General features: G+C 44.4%; 1 protein-coding gene and 1 pseudogene across 2 annotated transcripts; both read right to left on the bottom strand.

Annotated features, from left to right (window-relative positions):
- Nucleotides 1-1,195: 1,195 nt before the first annotated feature.
- Nucleotides 1,196-2,989, bottom strand: LOC103707920 (putative galacturonosyltransferase-like 7 pseudogene; annotated as a pseudogene). Its single transcript, XR_015974364.2, has one exon. The product of XR_015974364.2 is annotated as a putative galacturonosyltransferase-like 7 pseudogene (transcript).
- A 9,833-nt stretch (nucleotides 2,990-12,822) lies between these two features.
- On the bottom strand, nucleotides 12,823-13,723 carry LOC103707921 (uncharacterized). The gene has a single exon (XM_008792635.6). It carries the CDS (start codon nucleotides 13,411-13,413, stop codon nucleotides 12,973-12,975), a length of 441 nt encoding a protein of 146 aa, XP_008790857.2. The 5' UTR covers nucleotides 13,414-13,723; the 3' UTR covers nucleotides 12,823-12,972.
- Between the last annotated feature and the right edge of the window lie 6,849 nt (nucleotides 13,724-20,572).

Below are 20,572 nucleotides of genomic sequence, written 5' to 3'. Positions count from 1 at the left end.
TCTTCGCACATATTCCAACATGTGTTTTTTATACATAATAAGGCTTGTTTAGTCCTTGAACGTAATTATCCCTGATTCTATACCCGCTGAAACGCGACAAGGAATTGAAAGATAAAATGGATATCCAAATCAAGGATCTACTCACGGGGATCAAACATAAAACGGCTGTCAAGCTAAGGAATAGATCTCAATTACTTATACATGGAAATACAAACATAAGCTAGCAACAGTAAAAACGTCAAATCTACAACCAAACAACAACCCAGAACAAGCTGACACAGAGAACGCCCAGCATTGCTGAGCGGAGACTAGATTTTGGGCTACTGACCCGGCTGAGAAAAAGAGCTAAAAAGCGACCCCGGGGGCCTGGTTTCAGAATAAGACGAGAATAAGTTAAACTGCTAATTAAACAAGGTATAAGAAGATGGGGTGTCACCATCACCACAATCTACCGAAGCCCAGCAGCAGCGGGGAGAAAAGGGGGGGCGGACAAAGAGCGCGGACACGTGTTAACTAAGGAGAAGTCACCCGGTCCCATTTCACCTCGAGGATTCGGAAGTGCTCTCCCATGGAAAGCGAGTGGGGACTGCCCCTAATAATGCAAAGACGACACCGATATTCCTCTTGGTTATACAAAATAAAAAGAGAATACGTATGAACGGGGTTCGATAAGATACGGAAGGTGGCAGCATCGTAGTGGGAGTGACAGAAGATATAAAAAGCACTGCAACTTTATATCAATGGTAAGCAAAGGGGAGGGAACAATTAAGAGAAAAACGCAGAGAGGAAGGAGAGGGCCAAGGAGGGCATATAGAAATGGGAACGAGACAGTTCTTGGGCGGTAGTTCACAAGTCTTTTGCTGCAACCAAAGGGCACGGTTCCACAACCCCGATCCCTCTCGCCACGCAGAACCCCACCACCTATTTTCCAAAAAAAAAAAAAAACTCCACGACTCTTCATTAATTTTAAGCAGACGCGGACGAATCTACCCATCCCCGCCGGCCAATGAAGTCCGGAAACCGGCGGTGCCTCATCCTAGCTCAAAGAAGAACCCCATGGATTTCTAGTTTTCAATACTTTTAAAAGTCGAGCTAGGAGAAGCGATCTGATAACATCATCACGCTGTAAGCAGGAAAGAAACCGGCACCTACCGGTAGGACAGATAAATATTCTTAGAGCAATAAATCGGGAAGGTAAAACAAATTGAATATCTGTTTCTTTTATTTGCGGAAGCGAAGACAATGGAGTAAAATACAAATCGCCTCGCAAAAAAAAAAAAAGAAGAGAAAAACATAAAACAGGATGGAGACCGGTGAGTGGATGGTGAGGCCACAAAAGCGTAAAAAATAAAAATAAAAGAAAGAGAATATAAAGCAGGGACGAGGCCAAAAAAAAAAGTGGTGGAAGATATGACAAGCCGTAAAGAGGTGGTTCGGGGGGAGGTGGGAAAAAATGGAAGTTACCGGGAGGAGGCGGTCAGGGGGCGGGGCCGTACAAGTCGTAGGGGGCCCAGAGGGCGTCAAGGGGGCATGGCTGGTTCGAGGCAAGCCGGACCCAGGGCTTGCCGCTGCCGCTCCAGTGAAGGAGGCTGACCGGGCCGGGGTGGAGGTCGCGACAGCTGCCCTTGACGTTATCCCCGCCGAGCCCGTGCTGGTTCCACCTGTGTTCGATCGGCGCCACGTGCCCCGCGAAAACCAAGAGGAACGGCGGCAGCGAGCCCAGCTCATAGATTCCGCCGCCCCCACCGACGCCGCCCTTCTGCACCTCCATCCACCGCTCGATCCGCCGCGTGTACCCGAACCTCCGCCATCGGACCAGATCGATGACCATCACCCCCGTATTGAAGTAGCACGGCCGCCGGCCGGCGAACGTCCCGGCGAGCCGCGGGTCCGACCAGAACCGCCCCGTGAAGTACTTGGTGAAGTTGGCGTGGCAGTACTCCGGCGCCCCCACCGTCCGCGACCCCAAGCTCGTCCTCCACAGCTTCGCGATGTCGTCGACCACCACGAGATCGGAATCCAGGTAGATCACCCGCCGCACGCACGGCTCCAGCATGTCGGCGAGGTAGTTCCTCGCGTAGTTGAGCGGCTGCTCTAACGCCTGCCGCACGGAGGTGGAAATCAAGCCCCGGACACGCTCCGGCTCAAAGTAGTAGACCTTGAAGCGGAGCCGAGGGAAGGCGGAGCGGACCAGGGTTTCCAGACTGGTATCGGAGACGAGGAAGTGGAAGAAGACGTTTTCCGGGCAGAGGGCGTGCTGGAGGACGGAGTGAACCGCGGCGATGGAGCCGCGGAGGTACTCCACGTCGAGGGTGATGGCGATATGGACAAAGGTAGGATTGCAGGAGGTGTTGTTGTCTCCGGGGCTGCCGCATTCCTCCGCATTGCGGAATGGCAAGGCCTGGCGGAAGGAGAAGCGGCCCCGGGCGCCGGCGGGGAATCGGAGGTAACCATCGAGATGGGAGGATCGGATGGCCTCGGCTGGGGGGAAGGACTGGAGGGATGGGGAAATGACGACCATGACCATGGCAGCGGAGAAGAAGCCGGAGACCCGCATGATCCAGAGCATCTTGCCGCCGCCCCGATACCCGGCCTTCCGCCGCCTCCGCCGCCGCGTCTTGAAATCAAAGAGATCGGCGAAGCGGGAGAAGGCGGAGAGGAGGAGGAGGGCTAGGGTTCCCTTGAGGCCTGCCAGCCTAGGAGAGAGCGGGGGCAAAAGTGGGGGAACCCTCGGGTGGAATCGCCCGACCGCGGGGATTCAGAGCTCGGATCCCTTGGGGGCGAAGAGATCGCCCACAGGGAAAGGTCGGTGGATGAAAAGGAAGCGGGAATAATCCATAAGGAAAAATACAGAAGAAAGATGCGTGGAACCGGAGAGAAGGAAGAGCGGATACCAGAGCCCGGTTCGGTGAATCGACCACCGGTGAGCTTATCTCTCTCTGGTGCCCTTTTCTTCCATCGCTTACGCGCTTTTTCCCCAATCCCCATCCCTCTTGAAGGAAGCGGCAGCAGGAACGGAGATGAGTTAACTTTCACCCTCACCCTTTTTTCCAACCACATGATGAAGCGGCCCCGAATATTTACCAATTGCCAACTATTTTTCGTTTTAAATTATAGTATTCCAGTGCTAATTATAATAATTTATCATAATTGTAATTAATTATTTAATTGTTTCCAACTGCGGTAAAGATTTCGGCAACTTCTAATGCCTCCTTTTTGTCCGCCGAATTAATTGAAAAATCCCCTCGAGCCCATGCGCCAGTGGAGACCCAGCTGGCTCCGTCTCCCCATGACAACGACGAATCACGGCCGTCTATCTCCCTTAAATGGCAAATGTGCCCTCCTGGATCACGATACCCCTTCTCCGGTCCCTCTTTCGCCAAGGGGCAAAATGGTCAATTTGCTAACACGTGAGATTATTGCTAAAACCTGGCGTCTTTTTTTTGGGGATATATTTAAATTAAACGAGAAACAGTCGGTGGTAGCCAGGTAATTCGAATCCGTATTTTTTTGGGTCAACTGACCGGATTATACGAAATGACAGAATTGCCCCCACATTTCACGACGGGAGGTATGACATGCCGAGCCCTCTTTCCGGTGTTCCGCTTCGCTGGAACCAACGGATAGGCTATCAAAAGCGGGCTCCACGCTTTTCGGGCTACACGTGGGGCTTCCTCAGTCTCGCACGGCATATGTGTACGACCCCAGCTCGTCACCCGGAAGCGTCGTGATGGTGTGCACCTTGGCATCCGTCCTGCCTCAAGATGCGTGCACGCCGCAGTATACAGTAAGCCAGCCTGGCATCCACTTCGGGCGGCTTGGCGGGAAAGGACCCCCGCCGTACCCTCTAATTTTAGGCGAATCTTACAATTCCACCTAAGCATTGCACGGTTGGACACCTATACGATTTTAAACCATCGAAATGCTGGTTCCTGCAATTCGGTTTGTAGGGGATCGGATTGCTTGGCTCGCCGAGCTGTCGCGGTTGGGGAGGAAGGAATCGTCGGCAATTCCAAAAGTCCTCGTGACGGGAGCTCGCACGGTTGCCCGTTACGGTCTTATCGATGGAAGATGGATTGCTTCGCCGTTGTATGCCGCGACGGGTTTCTTTTTTCTTCGGGAAAAGGACAGTGACCAGGTCCAACGGATTCGGGAAAAACAGCCGTTGTGGAAATACTTAATTAAAATAGGCAAATCCCGTAATTAAATCCAATGTAGGTCGATAGGAACCAAAACCTTAATTTTCAGTTGATTATAAAATTATAATTAGTGAGTTTTTAAACCATAAAAATTATGGAGTTACTTTTTATGCTTGAATGTAGATGCTATGAACCAACATTAATTTCATTTAATAAATAATAAAATTAGATTTTTATTTATTTTATTATATTTGAGATGAATTTGGAAGCTAAATGTAATGTTGGCTTTGTATTATCATGGGCGGTACCTCTCGGTAGTATGATCATGCCATGCTTTGGATCTAGAAAGCGATAAATTATGTTCCAAATCTGAAGCGTGACAATTATGAATGGAAATAGATTTTCTTGCCATATTTTTTTATTTATTAATAAATATTTTCTCTCTAATGCGCTCCCCATCTTGCGATCTTATATGCGAAGGTTTTGATAGGGGTACATGAAACAAAAATAGGAATCAAGTTCTACAACTTGCAAAACATTAAAAATGTCATTATGTGAGGTAATACAAGGAATGAAAAGTATACTTTATTTTTAGTTTATGTGCCACTCCTATTTTAAAATTGTTTTACCTTTATAGCTTAGGGGAGAAGGGAGAGGGGAGGCAGGTGAGAAGCCCATCGGACGTGCATGACCCATGTGAATGACTTGGCAAGTCAGCTAACTAGGTCTGACCAATAACGTTTCACTAATAAAATGCCGGACTCTGGGAATAAAATTTTCGGAATGATTGAACAATTGAGACGTGCAAACAAATCCTCTATGATTTAGTCGCCCATAACTTCTAGGTAATATTATATCCAATTGAAATTAAATAAAGACTATAAGCATGTGAATCTTAGTCAAAATAACAACCAAAGTAAGGTCAAAACGTAGAGGACCATTTTCCTTTCTTTTTTATTGGTTCAAGAAGGGTTTTCCTTCATGACACTCAGAGAAAAACAAACCGAAGCACAAGGAGAGGAGGAAAATTAGACATCCATCAAATTTGGTTTTGATATGTTCTTGTTGTGGGGGCTGCCAAGCAATGGCATTCGTATGAGATGGATTGACAAAGGTGCGAGCAATACGGCAACCAGAGATGCTAGAATTATCAATGACATGGTCTTCGATGAAGTCGGCAAACTCACTGTCGAATGAAAAAAATAAATAGGAGAATTAAATGCATCAAAATGTCTTCAACATTTTGTTCATTGGGATTTTATTGTGTCATAGCTATAATTTGATGGAGCAGTTAGCACAATTATGGCTTTCTTCCGGGACTAACTATGAGATATTATAGGCAAATCATCCAACTCCCAAAGCCTTTTAGAATCATGGCATAAGAAGAAGAAATGATCAATTGACTCCTCTTCTTTGCTGCTAAGAAGACAATTTGGAGAGATAGAAAGACCACGTGACACTAGCAGAAGAAGTTGGCAGGCTGCCCCATAGCAATTTTCACAAGAAGAAAAGTAATGGATGATGAGCTTTGATCTTCCATAGCTAGGCATGATACCTCCGATACGGTGAACGATACACTTCTTGAACAGAGATTGAGGTTGAGGCCCTGAACCCATTCTCCAAACATAATTTGGTCTGCAATAATCTGAGGGAAGCACTGAATCAACAGTTCAACATTCCAATTGCCATTCTAAGAATCCTTGCAAGCGTGTGTTTAGTCCCACATCGGTTATTCGCTAGAAAGATTTTGGGTACTTATATAGGACTAAAAAACCCCAAAAAAATCTTCCAGCTAGTCTTTTTTGGTGAGATCCTAGGTCGTGAAAACTATCATGCAATAATATAAAGTGGTCCAGAGTTGGATGTACAGATATATAGCATGTGAGACCCAGCCTCATTGGGCAGGTTTGTTGGCCTACCCGGTGCCAAATGAAGGCCCAAAGGCCCCGTCTGGATTTGAAACAGGGTAGTGCCCTAGTAGATCACGGCGGAGGAGGATGAGTCCTCCTCTACCACGGGCTTTACTATAGGCTAGGATAACCTAGCCTCCATTCCTATTTAAGCCATTGTACCCCCCCCCCCCCCCCCCCCCCCAAAAAAAAAAAAAAAAAAAAAAAAATCCTAGAATAAGAGGCTCTATTTTAAGATCCGACAAACTCCTATTTTTAAATCCAAAATGCCCTTTTTTTCGGCCTCCTCCACTGTCGGCGCTTGTCGCCAGAGATGAGGACTGGTCCCCTATGCCACTCTAGGTTATCACTGGAGCCCCACCATCGGAGATCATGAAGGAAGAGAGCCATTTCTTCCTTTCTTTTCATTGTCGGCCGCCCTGTCACCGTCGTCAGTTGCCCCTTTGTCACCGGACTTCTAGCTGTCGACCACCATGGTTACCTGGCCTTGTCCCTCTTCTTATTCTTCCTATTCCTCTTTCTTCTTATTCATCCTCTCTTTCCTCTTCTCGTCTTCTTCCTAATTTTTGTTATTATCTCTCTCTCCTTTCTCTCTCTTCTTCCTCTTTGTCTTTCTTACAAGACCTAGAAATCTCAGTTCAAGCTTTGACTTACTTTGCTTAGATCCAAGTTGACTCCAAGGTAGAGGTCCTGAACCACCCCGATACTCGAGGGTAGGCCGACCCATTACTACGGTACTTGCCAGATCCTTTTGGAATTAGGTCACAGTTGATCTTCATTGAGTTGCTTAAATCATATCTAATCTTGACCGGTTGAGTTCACCTTGTTCAGATGGACGCATTTTGTCGGGTACCGCCCCCTAATCAACGTTGCCTTTCTTTCACTTTGGTTTGGGCATGAGGCTGCATCTCTAATAGGATTCTAACTTTATTTGGCTTCTAAAATAATGATAAAAATTAATTATATTTTAATGATATTAAAATAGATGAATCTGACCCATCTAACTGAAGTAGAATTTTGAAGTGGCATGAGGTAAGTAACCTAACATTTCAAAGCGTATTTTCTAACCGGGACAAAATTACAATTAGTTCATTGTGATTTCTGTTTTATATTTCATTAAATGGGTCAAGCATATTATTACTACATTAATAATTATTTTAAAATATATTATGTATTTTCATACTCATATAAGATGATTTTTGGTAAATATAACTTGGTAATTTATAAAAATTATTTTATTTATGTATTCTTGGCACTGCTATGATCTGCTATCTGGCCTGCCAATGTGAATTATTCGTTGGCCCTGTCGACTTCTAATCTGAGAAACTAGTTTTGATACCGAGCTACCGATGATTAGAATAGTGGTATCTATTATCTAGCACTTGGTGCACCTTTTATCTACCATCTGACCCATGCCACTTGGTTACATAGCCACAACTTAATATTGCATCTATTATCGGCTTATGAAAAATAATTTTTGAAAAAAATATAAATGCGTATCATTCAAAATTTGATTTATTTCCAATCAGTATTATGCTATTTGATTGTTTATTTATTTGGCATGCTTAGACCCTACTTTAATATATTATGTTGCATGCTAGGTTGGTGTGGCTCATTATTCTTTTTTTTTTTCTTTCTATTTTTCAGATCTTGAACAATGATTGCTTAAAACTAAGGATGTCTGCTAAAGATATTCGCGGTTATTTAGAATTTCTAATTTAGTCTTCTGTTTTAGTTTGAACATCTGGTTTGAATTGAATTATAATAATTAGTTAGCAAATTTTGACTTATGTTATTGATTATGAGGAAGACTTAGATCTCGATTAAATTAATTTTCAGGAATCAAAGAGTATCATTATTGCTTTGAGATTATAAGATTTGATCAGTAATTTTGTATGCTTGTATGGTCCGTCTTGTAAGTATGCAACATCTGCTACGCTCCATGTTCAGGAAATGGCACATTGGAGAGCCACGGCTGGGAAGCACAATCTATAGTCCCACTACCCGAATCGACCATATAAAACCATCTCTTTCTGCTTGCTGGCCATGGTGATTGCTTTCCAGGTTGGAGAAGTGAGACCAATTTCCCAGCCACCACTTCAATAAGTTAAGCACACCAAATTTGCATATCAGAATATCAAGCCCTCAGTGACTCCTAGGTTTACAAACAGAAGACCAAGAAATAGTATGTAACGTCTAGTTATCAAGTTCATGACCCCTTAAAAAATACCGTATGTTGTACCAAAAAAAAAAAAAAATTCCGTATGACAAGATGAAAGGGTCCCTAAAGCGGCAACCTTTGAAAGGAAGCGAATTGGGGTCGAGCAAAGGACAGACTTCACAGGAGTCAGCCGACCAGATAAAGAAGTGACCTCCATTTCCATGCATCCAGCCGAAGGTTGATGCTTTCCTTAATGCACCGCAAGCCAGTCATTTTCAGACGAATCCATGATTTCCTGAATTAGAGACGAAGGAGTTTTAGGGCGAAAAGGTACTACCGATTTGTCCAAGTTCACACGCTGCCCTCACTGAGCACGGTAGGTAGATTTGGCCTTCTTAAATCCTCTGCTGTCCTAAACCGCAAGCAGACATCAGCAAGCGGCAAAATATTGGCAAACGGGCTAGTTCTTGTGATGGCCCGTCCACGAGACCGGCCCGATCAGGCTTTGGCCCAGCCCATATTTCTATCAAACGGAAAAGAACAAAAGGGGGAAGAAGAAGACTCCAACTACCATTAGGAGTCGAACTCCCGCGAGCAGCCAAAGGCTTGCCTAGTAATTTTCTAAATATTACGATTTATGGATTGAGTGTTTATGTTTAAACGTAGATGCGCTAAACCAATGTTAACTTTGTTATTTGAATAAAATGATGAATTTGGATTTCTATATTTTGTTTGATAGAAATATGGAAGCTAAATGAAATATTTGGTATCATGTTATCGTGGGTTGTATCCCTCGATAGCATCGCCGTATTATATTTTGAATTTGTGGCATGACAGCTCTAGTAGGCCTATAGCCATAAGTGACTCCCATGTCCCCACCTCTATGTAATATCTCATAGCAAAGAGTGAATATATAAGGAGATAAAAGGCATCCTCACTGGCAATCTAAAAAACAAACAGTAAGAGACCTACTAACTAACACATCAGAGGAAGGGCAAACCACATGACCTTTAATCTAATTAATTATTACTGCTAGAAATGGGGTACCAAAGATTCAGGATATGTCCAATCAACTATATCATAAGTTCTCTTCATATCTAGCTTGATAGCCATCAAATAATTTGAGAAAAAAAGTATGATGCAAGGAGCAAAGCATTTCGAGTGCCAAAATCATATTATTGGAGATGTTGCACCTAGAAAGATAGGCATGCTGCTCCTCCGAAATTAATTTTTGAATAGCTTTCTTAATATAAAGTGTTAAGACATCCGGCAATCAACTTATATAGATGGTATTGCAAAGGCTAATAAGCTTGTAATGTTGAGATGAACTAGGGCTGCTGCGTTTAGGAAAGAGCACAACAATGGTAGCGTTTTAAGCATTTAGTATCTACTTAATTTTTGTTTTCTTTTTCTTTTTTTGAAAAAATCCATCATAGCACAACAAATATCAACATGAATAAAATTACAGTACACTTTGTAGAAACCGGGTGGAAACGCATCATGGCACTTTACCTGAGGCCATGGACATGTGAGCTACAATAATCACATCTGTAATTATCATTGATGAGTGCTAATTAATGATGATCCTTAATGCATAGCGATGCTTTAATTGAAGGCAAGCTTGATGGATCACAAGGAGTTGATTGCACCCATCTACTAATGAAATAATTTCTAAACTGATTCCTGATTAGAAGTTAAAATTCCAGCATGTTACACCCCTCATCACCTTCACGAAGCCATTGTATTCTGATTTCTGCTGTGAGAAAGTCTCTTTCTGTGCTCGGCAATCTCTGGCACTCCCTAATCTTTTGCGTAAGAGATGAAGCTCATTTTGATTTAGTCCTCCATTATCCACTTCCAGCTACAGCATCTGATCAATCTCCCATTCTGAATCTTAGGCTGTGGCTCAATATTTCTGCTTCCCAAGTACATTAGCTTGTGGATTTACCACTCCGATTTTGCATAGGATGATTTGGCATAGCAGATTCTAACCTAGCTTAATTAGGGAAGCCAACTGCGTGCCGAATTCTACCTGACTTTTGGCTAACCAGACCCATCATCATCATGAACCTAAGAACCCAAAAAGTTTTTTTTGTGTGTGTGTGTGTGTGTGTGGGGTGAAAGGCGAATGAGAATGAGTCCTTTTTCTTGTTGTTGTTTTTTTTTAGATCTAATTGACGTGAACATGTGTGGCTTGTAGATATGGTAACTTGATTGTACTCATTTATTAAATGAATCAGGTTCCAATTTAAAATTGGGACTCATTTAGTAACTGGGTTAAGTCAGTTGACCTGTTTGTAGCCCATTTATCATCCATCTGTGATCACCGTAGACTCAACGCAGCTTGTTTTTTGAGCTGGTTGTGCAAATTGGCAGTATTTTCTTGAAGTAAGACGGGAAAAATTTTAGCTGACATTCAAGCGAAGTGTGGACTCGAACCCAGGTTTTTTTGTACCAATTCCAATTGATCTTAGCAGTTGCCTTTCTTGGCTCACCCTCGAAGGTGTATCAAGCGGCCAACTATAATTATTATGTTTAAAGGACATAAGGAAATAAGGTTCTTCTTCAAATATTAGTTCATCTATCATTTTATAATACTTTTATTTGTGGAATAGAGTTGGGAAGCTAGGTTGCTTAGTTGACTGCAAAGGTATTGCTTTGTTTTCTTTTGTAATTACAAATGTCATGCATAGGTCTTGTATTTCTCATTCGAAAAAAAAAATCATGTTAAACATGAAAATAATTAACTAGACATCATCTTTTCAAGTGGTACAATAAATCTGATAAGTTAATCATTTCGAATAGCAGTAATATGACAAAAAAATATAACCAACAGCCAATCAGATTTCAAAGAAACTAGAGAAGTTCATGCCTATTGGCTTAGGCTGTTCCGTCCTTTTTTTTTCCCCACTATAACACTAGGTTGCAAGACAAAATTCAGTTGGTAGCAGAAATCTTCATTTGGTAGAATTTCATGGAAACAATTTTGTAGAACTTCCGAAATTCCTGTGGGTACGTAGGATTTGGTATCACGCAATGGAGCTGTAATAAATAATTTAGGTCAAAGTGTTGACATGAACAAGCCCATATAAACTGTCGACTTTTAGTTCACAGACCATGAAAATGCGAACAAATGCTTCACCAGGGCATATCACTAGCGCCCAAGCCCTAATCTTGATCTTTGAACAAAGTAACCCTCAAACCATGTTTGGTTGTGGGATGGGAGAAAGTAGGATAACCATCCATGTTTCCTCATATAACCTTCATGATGCTTCTAGTCATGAAACAAATTTGAATGTCATTTGACTAAAGTAGTGTTATTCTCGGCAATCATTTCATAGTAAAAGGAAATGCCGTTTGGTCGGAACAAAATTAAGTTACTGTCAAAAATAAAATGAACATATCTGGGTTAAAAGTTAGTGTTATTCTCGGTCAGTTACTGTGGGTTTAGACTAGTTTTGGCCGAACTTGATAGGTATTTGGATACTTTCGTAAGCAGGTTCAGGTTTGATGGGCTCTAACTCAGACTAGATTTTTTTTTTTTTTTTTTTTGCGCGTAAACGGATATTTCATACATTATGAATATGAATAGATCCAATAGAATCATTAAACAACAAGTCCCGAAGTGCACTGGAAAACTCTTTTTTCGGCCTATAAAATGTCTTCTTCCTGGCTTGCCATATATGCAGCCATCCAATCCGCCGTCTCATTAGCCTCTCGCTACACATGTTGAACCTGAAAGGCCAATCCATCTCCAACCACCGTCCAAATATCTTGAAGCAAGGGATGTCTCCCTTCATTACCATATGGATTTTTTTAGATCTAGTCGATTACGACAGCCGAGTTACCTTCGCGTTAGGAACCGAGGAAACTCAGACTAATTCTGGCAATCAAAATAAGCCTGGATGGGAAGATGCAAGAGTTGCATTTTGGGATTTAACCAATTTTAATTTGTCCCTTGGTACAACTGCAACGTTACGTAAGACAGGGGACCCACAGGAAGCTCGTGACACAGGGCCGGAAAGTTACGGCCGGTCCCCTTGGGTGTAAGTGTAACGGCCACGGCGCGGTAAGTATGAATGAAGCCAAACCACGTAGCCGTCACGTGAATCCCCATGCCCCACCAGCCCAGTGTCACATCCCCCCCGTGCTTACGGGCCGGCCGTGGGTAATATCAAAAGGTCCCTTGCGTACTTGCCTAACAACTTCCGTCCTCTTCCATCCTCACGACTCGCCACTTCATCCAATCATCTTCTTGCACGTAAGCACGGGGGTCAATAGAGATGGAAAAGGTCCAAGCAAAAGCCGCACGTCGTCGCCCTAATGCCTCTTCGTTACCGTGAACAGAATTAGTAGCATGACATATGAGTTAGATCGAGGTCAAACTCCGTCCCCGAAAAAATGGAGCTCGCGGTTCTCCGGCGAGACCTCCTTTTCAAAACACCTCGACTCGATACATCCACAAAATATTTATGCTTACCTGTATTCCTAAAATACCTTTCTTGTGAAGTAATTAAATTGCCCAGTAAAAGCCCAAAAAAAGAAGATGGTTAATTATGCTTGCCTAAGCATCTACTTCCATTGAATTAGTTACGTAAAGAAAGATAACGGATTCGATCACTTCCGTCGACCAAACACACACGTTATAATTTATAAATCGTCGGCGACATGGTAAATGAAAAGGTTACGACAAAGACAGTCAAAAAAAAAAAAAAGCTTACTCTTGTTGAGAGGAATTGAAATGTAACGGAAGAACCTCTACCTACCGCCGAACTGTGATCTGGGGGTCCCCTCCGGCGGAGGCGGCGGCGGCGGCAGAGATCAGCGATCCCTGCGCGACCAGCGACTTGTAGATCTCGACGATCATCTTCTCGTCGTACTCCTTAAGCTGCGGCCGCCGGAACCCGGCAGCCGCGTCGCCGCCGTACTCGGTGTACCCGGCGGCGATCGCCCCGGAGGAGGCGAACGACAGCATCATCCGCACGTAGGCGTCGCGGATCCGCGCGAGGAACCGCTTTGGCGACGCCACCCGCGCGAGGAACCTCAGCCTCGGCGGAGCGATGCGGATCCGCCAGAACCGCCGCTTCCTCCCGCCGCCGAGCTCCGCCCGTCTCCGCCGCCTCGTTCCTCCGCCGCTGCCGTCCAGCCTCTGGTACGCCCTCCGCTTCCAGTACCCCTTCAACCCCCCCTTGTACGCCTCCATCTCGCTCGCTCTCGCCCTTATCCGCTCGATCTCCGATATTTGCCGCGATGGAGGTTCGACCTGGGGATGGATGACAGGAGAGAAAACGATGGGGCATTTATTGGGGATGGGGGATCCTCTCACCTACATTTGGTCGCGGGTTCGTTTAATGGGGCGGCGGTCAGCTCACCGTCAGATTAAAACCGCTGATCTGGTTGCTGGGATGGGGAACGGGATCGATGGGGTTCGCCGGTTCGGGTCGTATCTTTCACCCGAAGGAACGATTCACCCCCGTTCGCGACCTCAACCATTGGATCGCGCAATAGCTGCCTCCAGATCTGTGCAAACGGACGGAATAAAGAGTTGGAATGTCTAGAGCGAGAGCATTGTGCACCAGCCCATATGCGCATGCATGATGATGCCTGCAAACGTGCATGCATGGCAATTTACAGACATGCCGTCTAATAAATCAAGGTGGTTCGACGGAAGAAACAGATAATGTAGCACATAACTTTCATGGGGCACCAAAGATGCATGCATGTCCATGATGGAATTGGAGGATGCCAGAATTTTTGACAACATGGACATGCACTTCAGAATATAATCTCGACCTAGCTTAAGGCCTGTGTGGTTTGCATTACAAAGACTGAAGAATGAAGTTATCATTCATGGAGGAGAATTTTTTTCTATTCTTCTCAACATGATGCTCTATGCCCCGCATGGGGACCAATCAACAAAGTTGGGCTGGGCTGAAATCTAAACTCTTGCCCATGGTTTATTTTTTCGGTTTATTCGTCACCTCCACTCACCACAAATTTCCCATGGTTCAGTTTGTCATAGACTTGCATGGGATCCCAGTCTTCAGGCCTGGGCTTTTTCTCCACAGTGTTGCTTTTAAGCTAGAATCTTTTTGTTAAAAAAAACGCTCAAAACTAGGGTGATCGGCCCCACAGACAACCAACCAAGGCGTAAAAGGCCCAACTTGGTGCCAAAATAATACTGAGATGACATTTGGCAAACATACGTATAATTGGATCAGTTTAGGACCACAAACACAATAGCACACTCAGTTTGGACCACTGTACTTGTCATTTATACTAATTCTGTACATAGTTAATCTCATTTATAATGATTTGGATTCTTGAGTTATGTTTTTGGTAGGTTTAAGCCTACATACACACACGTACATTTACGAATTGGCATCACTTGACCTAAAGCTCTAAAAATTAGAGTCTAAACTAACCATGGCTAGTCTTAGGCGAATGTGGCCAATTAATAACCCTATGAATCAAATTGAGCAAGTTCCATAAGTTGATGATATGTAAAGTCATAACAATGAACTGAGCATGCATAGAATCTCTAGAAGGTCAGTGCATTTTATATGTCTCATGATCCTATCATTGTCATGTAATCTTGAGACATCAGTGGTTGGATTCCTCGTATTTATACATTCGACATTCCCATTCCATATGGATCACACTGTGGTCCTTCTGGTCACTGTAGTAGTTTCACTAGTTCTTCTAGATATAGACATTATGACCTTTAAAATTAGCTAGGAGCATCTAAATTAGGTGCATGCATTCCTCTCTATGCTTTTTATTAAATGTTGTGAGGACATTGCCATAGTCAAGCAATAAGCTGTAAGCATTGATGGGGGGATCGTCCTGCTCACTACAGTAGGTTCACTCGATTTTGGCCGAATAGACCTCAGCACCGATTGAGCTGGGCCTCGGCTCCGCTAAGAATCAATTCGAGCTCCGAGTTCGTCAAGAGCTCAGCCGACCTCAGACAGGCCCACTGCTACAACCTGTGTCAACCTTCTCTGATGCTCATAGCAAGGCATCCATAGACAACGCTCTCCATAGACAACGTGCCCAGGGCGCTCCTATACTCACCAATGCACCCTGACCGAACTCGGGGTGCCTTATCCAATGATGTGCCCCGACCCCCGAGCTAGGGGTACTTTACCGAGCAAATCTCGGAATCAGGAACGCTAAGCTAACCTCAGTGCCTGTCAAGCCGAACTCACCAAGTATATGATACGATCGCTCAACGAGCTCGGCCTCGCTCATGGCCACATCTACGAGTTTGCCCGCACCTGCCTATGTGGTCGTATATTGCAACGCCTCCGTGCCGTGCTTTGCTTGCCGGCCAACGACAGCCAAGGACAACACCATGTTACCCCAGCCATATCCTGCTATAACTGTCAATACCCTATCGCTCATAAGAATGGACTGCACCGTGCGCCTCAAGTAATTTCTAGCTACGCGCCATCTGGGTTAAAGTCATCCCCTCTCATGATGAAACAGATAATGTAGCATATAACTTTCATGGGGCGCCAAAGATGCATGCATGTCCATGATGGAATTGGACGATGCCAAAATTTTTGACAACATGGACATGCACTTCAGAATATAATCTCGACCTAGCTCAAGGCCTGTGTGGTTTGCATTACAAAGACTGAAGAATGAAGTTATCAATCACGTAGGAGAATTTTTCTCTATTCTTCTCAACATGATGCTCTATGCCCTGCATGGGGACCAATCAACAAAGTTGGGCTGGGCTGAAATCTAAACTCTATGCCCATGGTTTATTCGTCACCTGCACTCACCACAAATTTCGCATGGTTCAGTTTGTCATAGACTTGCATGGGATCCCAGTCTTCAGGCCTGGGCTTTTCTCCACAATGTTGCTTTTACGCTAGAATCTTTCTGTTAAAAAAAAAAACTCCAAACTAGGGTGATCGGGCCCACAGACAACCTACCATGGCATAAAAGGCCCAACTTGGTGCCAAAATCATACTGAGATGACATTTGGCAAACATACGTATAATTGGATCAGTTTAGGACCACAAACACAATAGCACACTCAGTTTGGACCACTGTACTTGTCATTTATACTAATTCTGTACACAGTTAATCTCATTTATAACGATTCGGATTCTTGAGTTATGTTTTTGGTAGGTTTAAGCCTACATACACAGACGTACATTTAGGAATTGGCATCACTTGACCTAAAGCCCTAAAAATTAGAGTCCAAACTAAGTTTCAATTAATAACTAAAGCCCTAAAAATTGATAACCCCATGAATCAAATTGAGCAAGTTCCATAAGTTGATGATATGTAAAGTCATAACAATGAACTGAGCATGCATAGAATCTCTAGAAGGTCAGTGCATTTTATATGTCCCATGATCCTATCATTGTCATGTAATCTTGAGACATCAGTGGCTGGATTCCTCGTATTTATACATTCAACATTCCCATTCCACATGGATCTTACTGTGGTCCTTCTGGTCACTGTAGTAGTTTCACTGGTTCTTCTAGATATAGACATTATGACCTTTAAAATTAGCTAGGAGCATCTAAATTAGTTGCATGAATTCCTCTCTATGCTTTTAATTAAATGTTGTGAGGACATTGCCATAGTCAAGCAATAAGCTGTTAGTATTATAGGATATGTGTGCATACAAGAATAGATGTCATAGACCCGAACTTGAGCCACACTACTACGGAAGGATGTGATGTAGCGTGCCACCGTCTGCTTTTGCTAATGGTTGTGAATAAAGCTCTATAGTGACATTACTTCCAATCTCTATAGAGTTGGTAATGAGGCTCTTTATTGCATTAGTTGCCATTTCCATATAGCTAAATCCTCTCCGACATTAATAATCCATCCCACCTTTTTTGTTAGATAAAAAGCTGCAAGAGAGGTGCCTATTTGAAAATCCGATATGTTTATCAAATTAGCACAATAATAAACTAAGGCCCAAAGAATAGAGCTCTGGCATGCATCCCAAGAGTCTCGCTGTTGTTTGATTTAACTTATGGGCTTGGGGCCCAGCCCAATGCCCTAGTTGCTGAACATGCCCGGTAGCCCATTCATCCTAGTAAACAATTCTTTTGGAAAAAAATTGCTAGGCTTTCTAATTTCAATATATGTATATATATAAAAAAGAAAATGGCCAATGGAGTTCAAGTCCATTCTTTTCTTTTTTTTATTGTGGGCTTCCACTATCTTGTTCAATCACTCGCCTGACCCACCAAAACAAAGTATGATTTGAACGAGACACAAGGTTGAGACTCGAGAGCATCCAAAATCTGGACTGCAGCAGGCCATTACCAACCTTGCCTAGTTTCAAGTCCAGTTCATTTGGTTTCCATCAGTTCAGGTCGGAAGACAAGGTTTTAGGTTTCCATCAGATCTCTTCAGTGGTGGTGAGTCCCATCACGCAATTTAAACATTCAGTGATCGGCGTTGCTCATTTAGTATTCGCTTGAAGGACTTTCTCTCCGTATCATTCATTTAGCTCTCAAGCCCTCCAAGTTATTCTTGGCCGATCATAACTGAAGAAGAATATTGGCATGGAGAAGCGACTATTAAAATTGGAAGGAGTAATTTCCAACTACTTGCTACTGAGAGTTTTTTGTCTAAAAATATTCATAAAATATTTATAAAAAAAGTCCAAGGGCTTTCGCATGCCATTGGGTCTGGTCGGGTCTAGGGTGGTTGGATCTAAATTTTGATCTCAGCTTTACAAAGCAAGTAATCGGGTCAGACCGAGTCTAGGTACGAATGGAACTATAAATTCTACTGGGATCCAGATTCAGATATCCAAGGGGTCGCGTATAAACTGCTCTATTAATCTTGCAGATCTCACTTGTGTGAGGGATTTTGCATGGATTGGGTCGTTAAAATTAACTCAAAATTGTGTAATCCCATGCCAACTACTGTTCGTACAACCTTGTCCCTACTTTTTAGATAATCCGTGAAAATTCTGTCTATGTAGTGTCTTTTTTTCTTATTCTTTAAGAAAATATATGTATGTAGTGGCATTATGTGGATTCTCGCTTGCAGATCTCGCAAGGATTCGCAGCTGACTCAATTTGTATCGATACATGGATCAGGAGATACTGGCTTAATACATGAGAGCTGTCCATCCATTTAGAGGATGCTCAAGGCTTTTGGCTATCTAGAACCCTCGACAAAAAAATTTATCCTATATCACGTACACTATATAGCCATTGCATCTCATTCGTCAAACGCTCATCTTGGTGGCTTGCACAGCCATTTAATGCATCCCACTTAGAATATAATTTCCAACCTGACAGCCATGCACTGTGGACGCACGTCCATCGTGGCTTCGCGGGCTACTCTATGCGCTGTTTCCACAACTTCTTTCAGGGTTTGTCTTGTAGCTTCATGAGTTGTTGTTTGCTTGGAGTAGTCTCGCCATCAATGATATTTGGCTTGCCGTAGAAAAAATTGGTGGGACAGCGTGCTATGTAGTTACGTACACATAACGTAACTTCCAATAAAAAAAGGGTTGCTCACGGTGGACCATGGCTTCACGGCAGAGATTCACCAATTTGTTCATTGCCCTAGCATTGCTCTTCTACAGGACTGCACCCCCCCATCTCTCTCTCTCTCTCTCTCTCTCTCTCTCTCTCTCCCCATGTCATGTTGTAGATGCGTTGCTTGCAAGCATCGCACAATGCTGCCCAGCCCAAAAGTAGGCACAGCTTCTCAATAAAGGTCACCGCAACGGGGGAAAAAGGATCCAAAAGCTTCGAATGAGGGAGAGACATAAAGCCAAAATCTTTCCTTTGACGTCAATTAAGTAATTCAACAGCCAAACGATGATAAACACTTATTGTTGTGGTTCAAATCTGGCCCCAAGATGACAACACCGGGAAAGTCGAAGGAGCTGCCGGAGTGTGGAGAAAAAGGACGAGAACCACTTCCCGCGCGGCGGAGTACCTACACAAAATTTCACCGGTATTTCCGATGAGGGTCCTCTGACGATCAAGTTAGGGTGGTATTCAATTGGTCCAGCCCAAAAGTCTTTTAGGTGTTACCTGACGGGGTTATTTATAGTCCCGATAGGGATGTTTAGATAGTGGAGGTATAGCCTATAACCAGAGCTTACTTGTGGCACGTGATGCAGTTCATTCTTGGCGACGGTAAGGCATTGACAGGTAGCAGGATATGACCGGAGTAGCATGCGTTGTCCTTGACTGTCGTAGGCCAGCAGGCTAAGCATGGCGTGTTGGCGTCGCAATGTACGGCCACGTAGGAGGGCGGGGGCATGCACATGGGTACGGCCGTTGACTAGGCCATGCCCGTTGAGAAGTGACATCATACATTTGGCGAGGTCGGCTTGATGGGTACCGAGGTGTGCTCGGCAGAGCGCTTCGAGCTTAAGAGTCGGGGCATATTGTTGGAAAGGGCGAGTCGACGAATACAGGAGGCACTCTGAGCTTGGCCGGGGCGAGTTGGCAAATACATGAGGCGCTCCGAGCTTGACCAGGGCGAGTCGGCGAATACAGGAGGCACTTCAAGGTCAAAGAGGCTTTTGGGGCGTACCGAGGGTTACTATGGGCTGCAGTAGCGGAGAAATTCGGCTGAGGTCAACTATGCCTTAGGTAGAATATGGGCTCGGATTGGCTCTTGGCGGGGGCCGATATTCAGCCCGGTCGGTGCTGAGGGCCCATTTAGCCGAAATTGAGCGGTTCGTTTGTTGTGAGTAGAACAATCCGTTTTGCCCCTCATCAGTTCCTACCAAAAGAAATCAGTTCCACATCCAAGCCATTTCTTCCATCTCACCGTCCCTGCTACGAACCCTTTCATACTTTTTTCCCTCTTCCTGAAGCCCAAGTTTGGGAAGGCCCACCCACTCACATGCAGCGCAGCCTTGGATTCCCCATCCATTTCCACCCACATCTCTCCGCTGCCCAATTCCTCTCTCCTCCAACCCACCAAATCCCAGCCACACGTCCCTTATCCCCTCCTCTGATCACATCCATCCATTCACATGCTCCGCCATAAAATAACACCCCTCCGTTGCGGCACATGCTCCTATCTCTTCGATGGTTCGACCCCGCGGACGCCAAGCCGCCGACTTCTGCTTTTTCCCCCTTCTCCCCGCCCGACAGACGTAGACGGAATCTAAAAGACCCTTCACACGTGCGAGTTGCGTCCTCTCTACGCCGACGCTCCTCCTTCCGCCACGTCACCTATCTCCGTTGTAACGTGGGAGCGTGGGTAAAAGCTAAAGCCGTCGGATTAAAAATTTTCCAACCCTTCTTATATCTGATGGCCACGGGGTGGCGTCGCCACTCTCCATCACTCTCTTCTCTCTATCTCGTAAGTGGAGGAGAAAAGGACGCGAGTGCCGCAAC

Source organism: Phoenix dactylifera, chromosome 17 (genome assembly GCF_051530095.1).
Source record: "Phoenix dactylifera cultivar Ajwa chromosome 17, Ajwa_hap1_PhDact_Kaust_v1.1, whole genome shotgun sequence".
Lineage (NCBI taxonomy): Eukaryota > Viridiplantae > Streptophyta > Magnoliopsida > Arecales > Arecaceae > Phoenix > Phoenix dactylifera.
This window is presented reverse-complemented; position numbering and strand designations above follow the sequence as displayed.

Bases quoted from the DNA above. Each gene is read 5' to 3' on its own strand.
- LOC103707921 (XM_008792635.6), bottom strand. From the start codon at position 13,413: ATGGAGGCGTACAAGGGGGGGTTGAAGGGGTACTGGAAGCGGAGGGCG.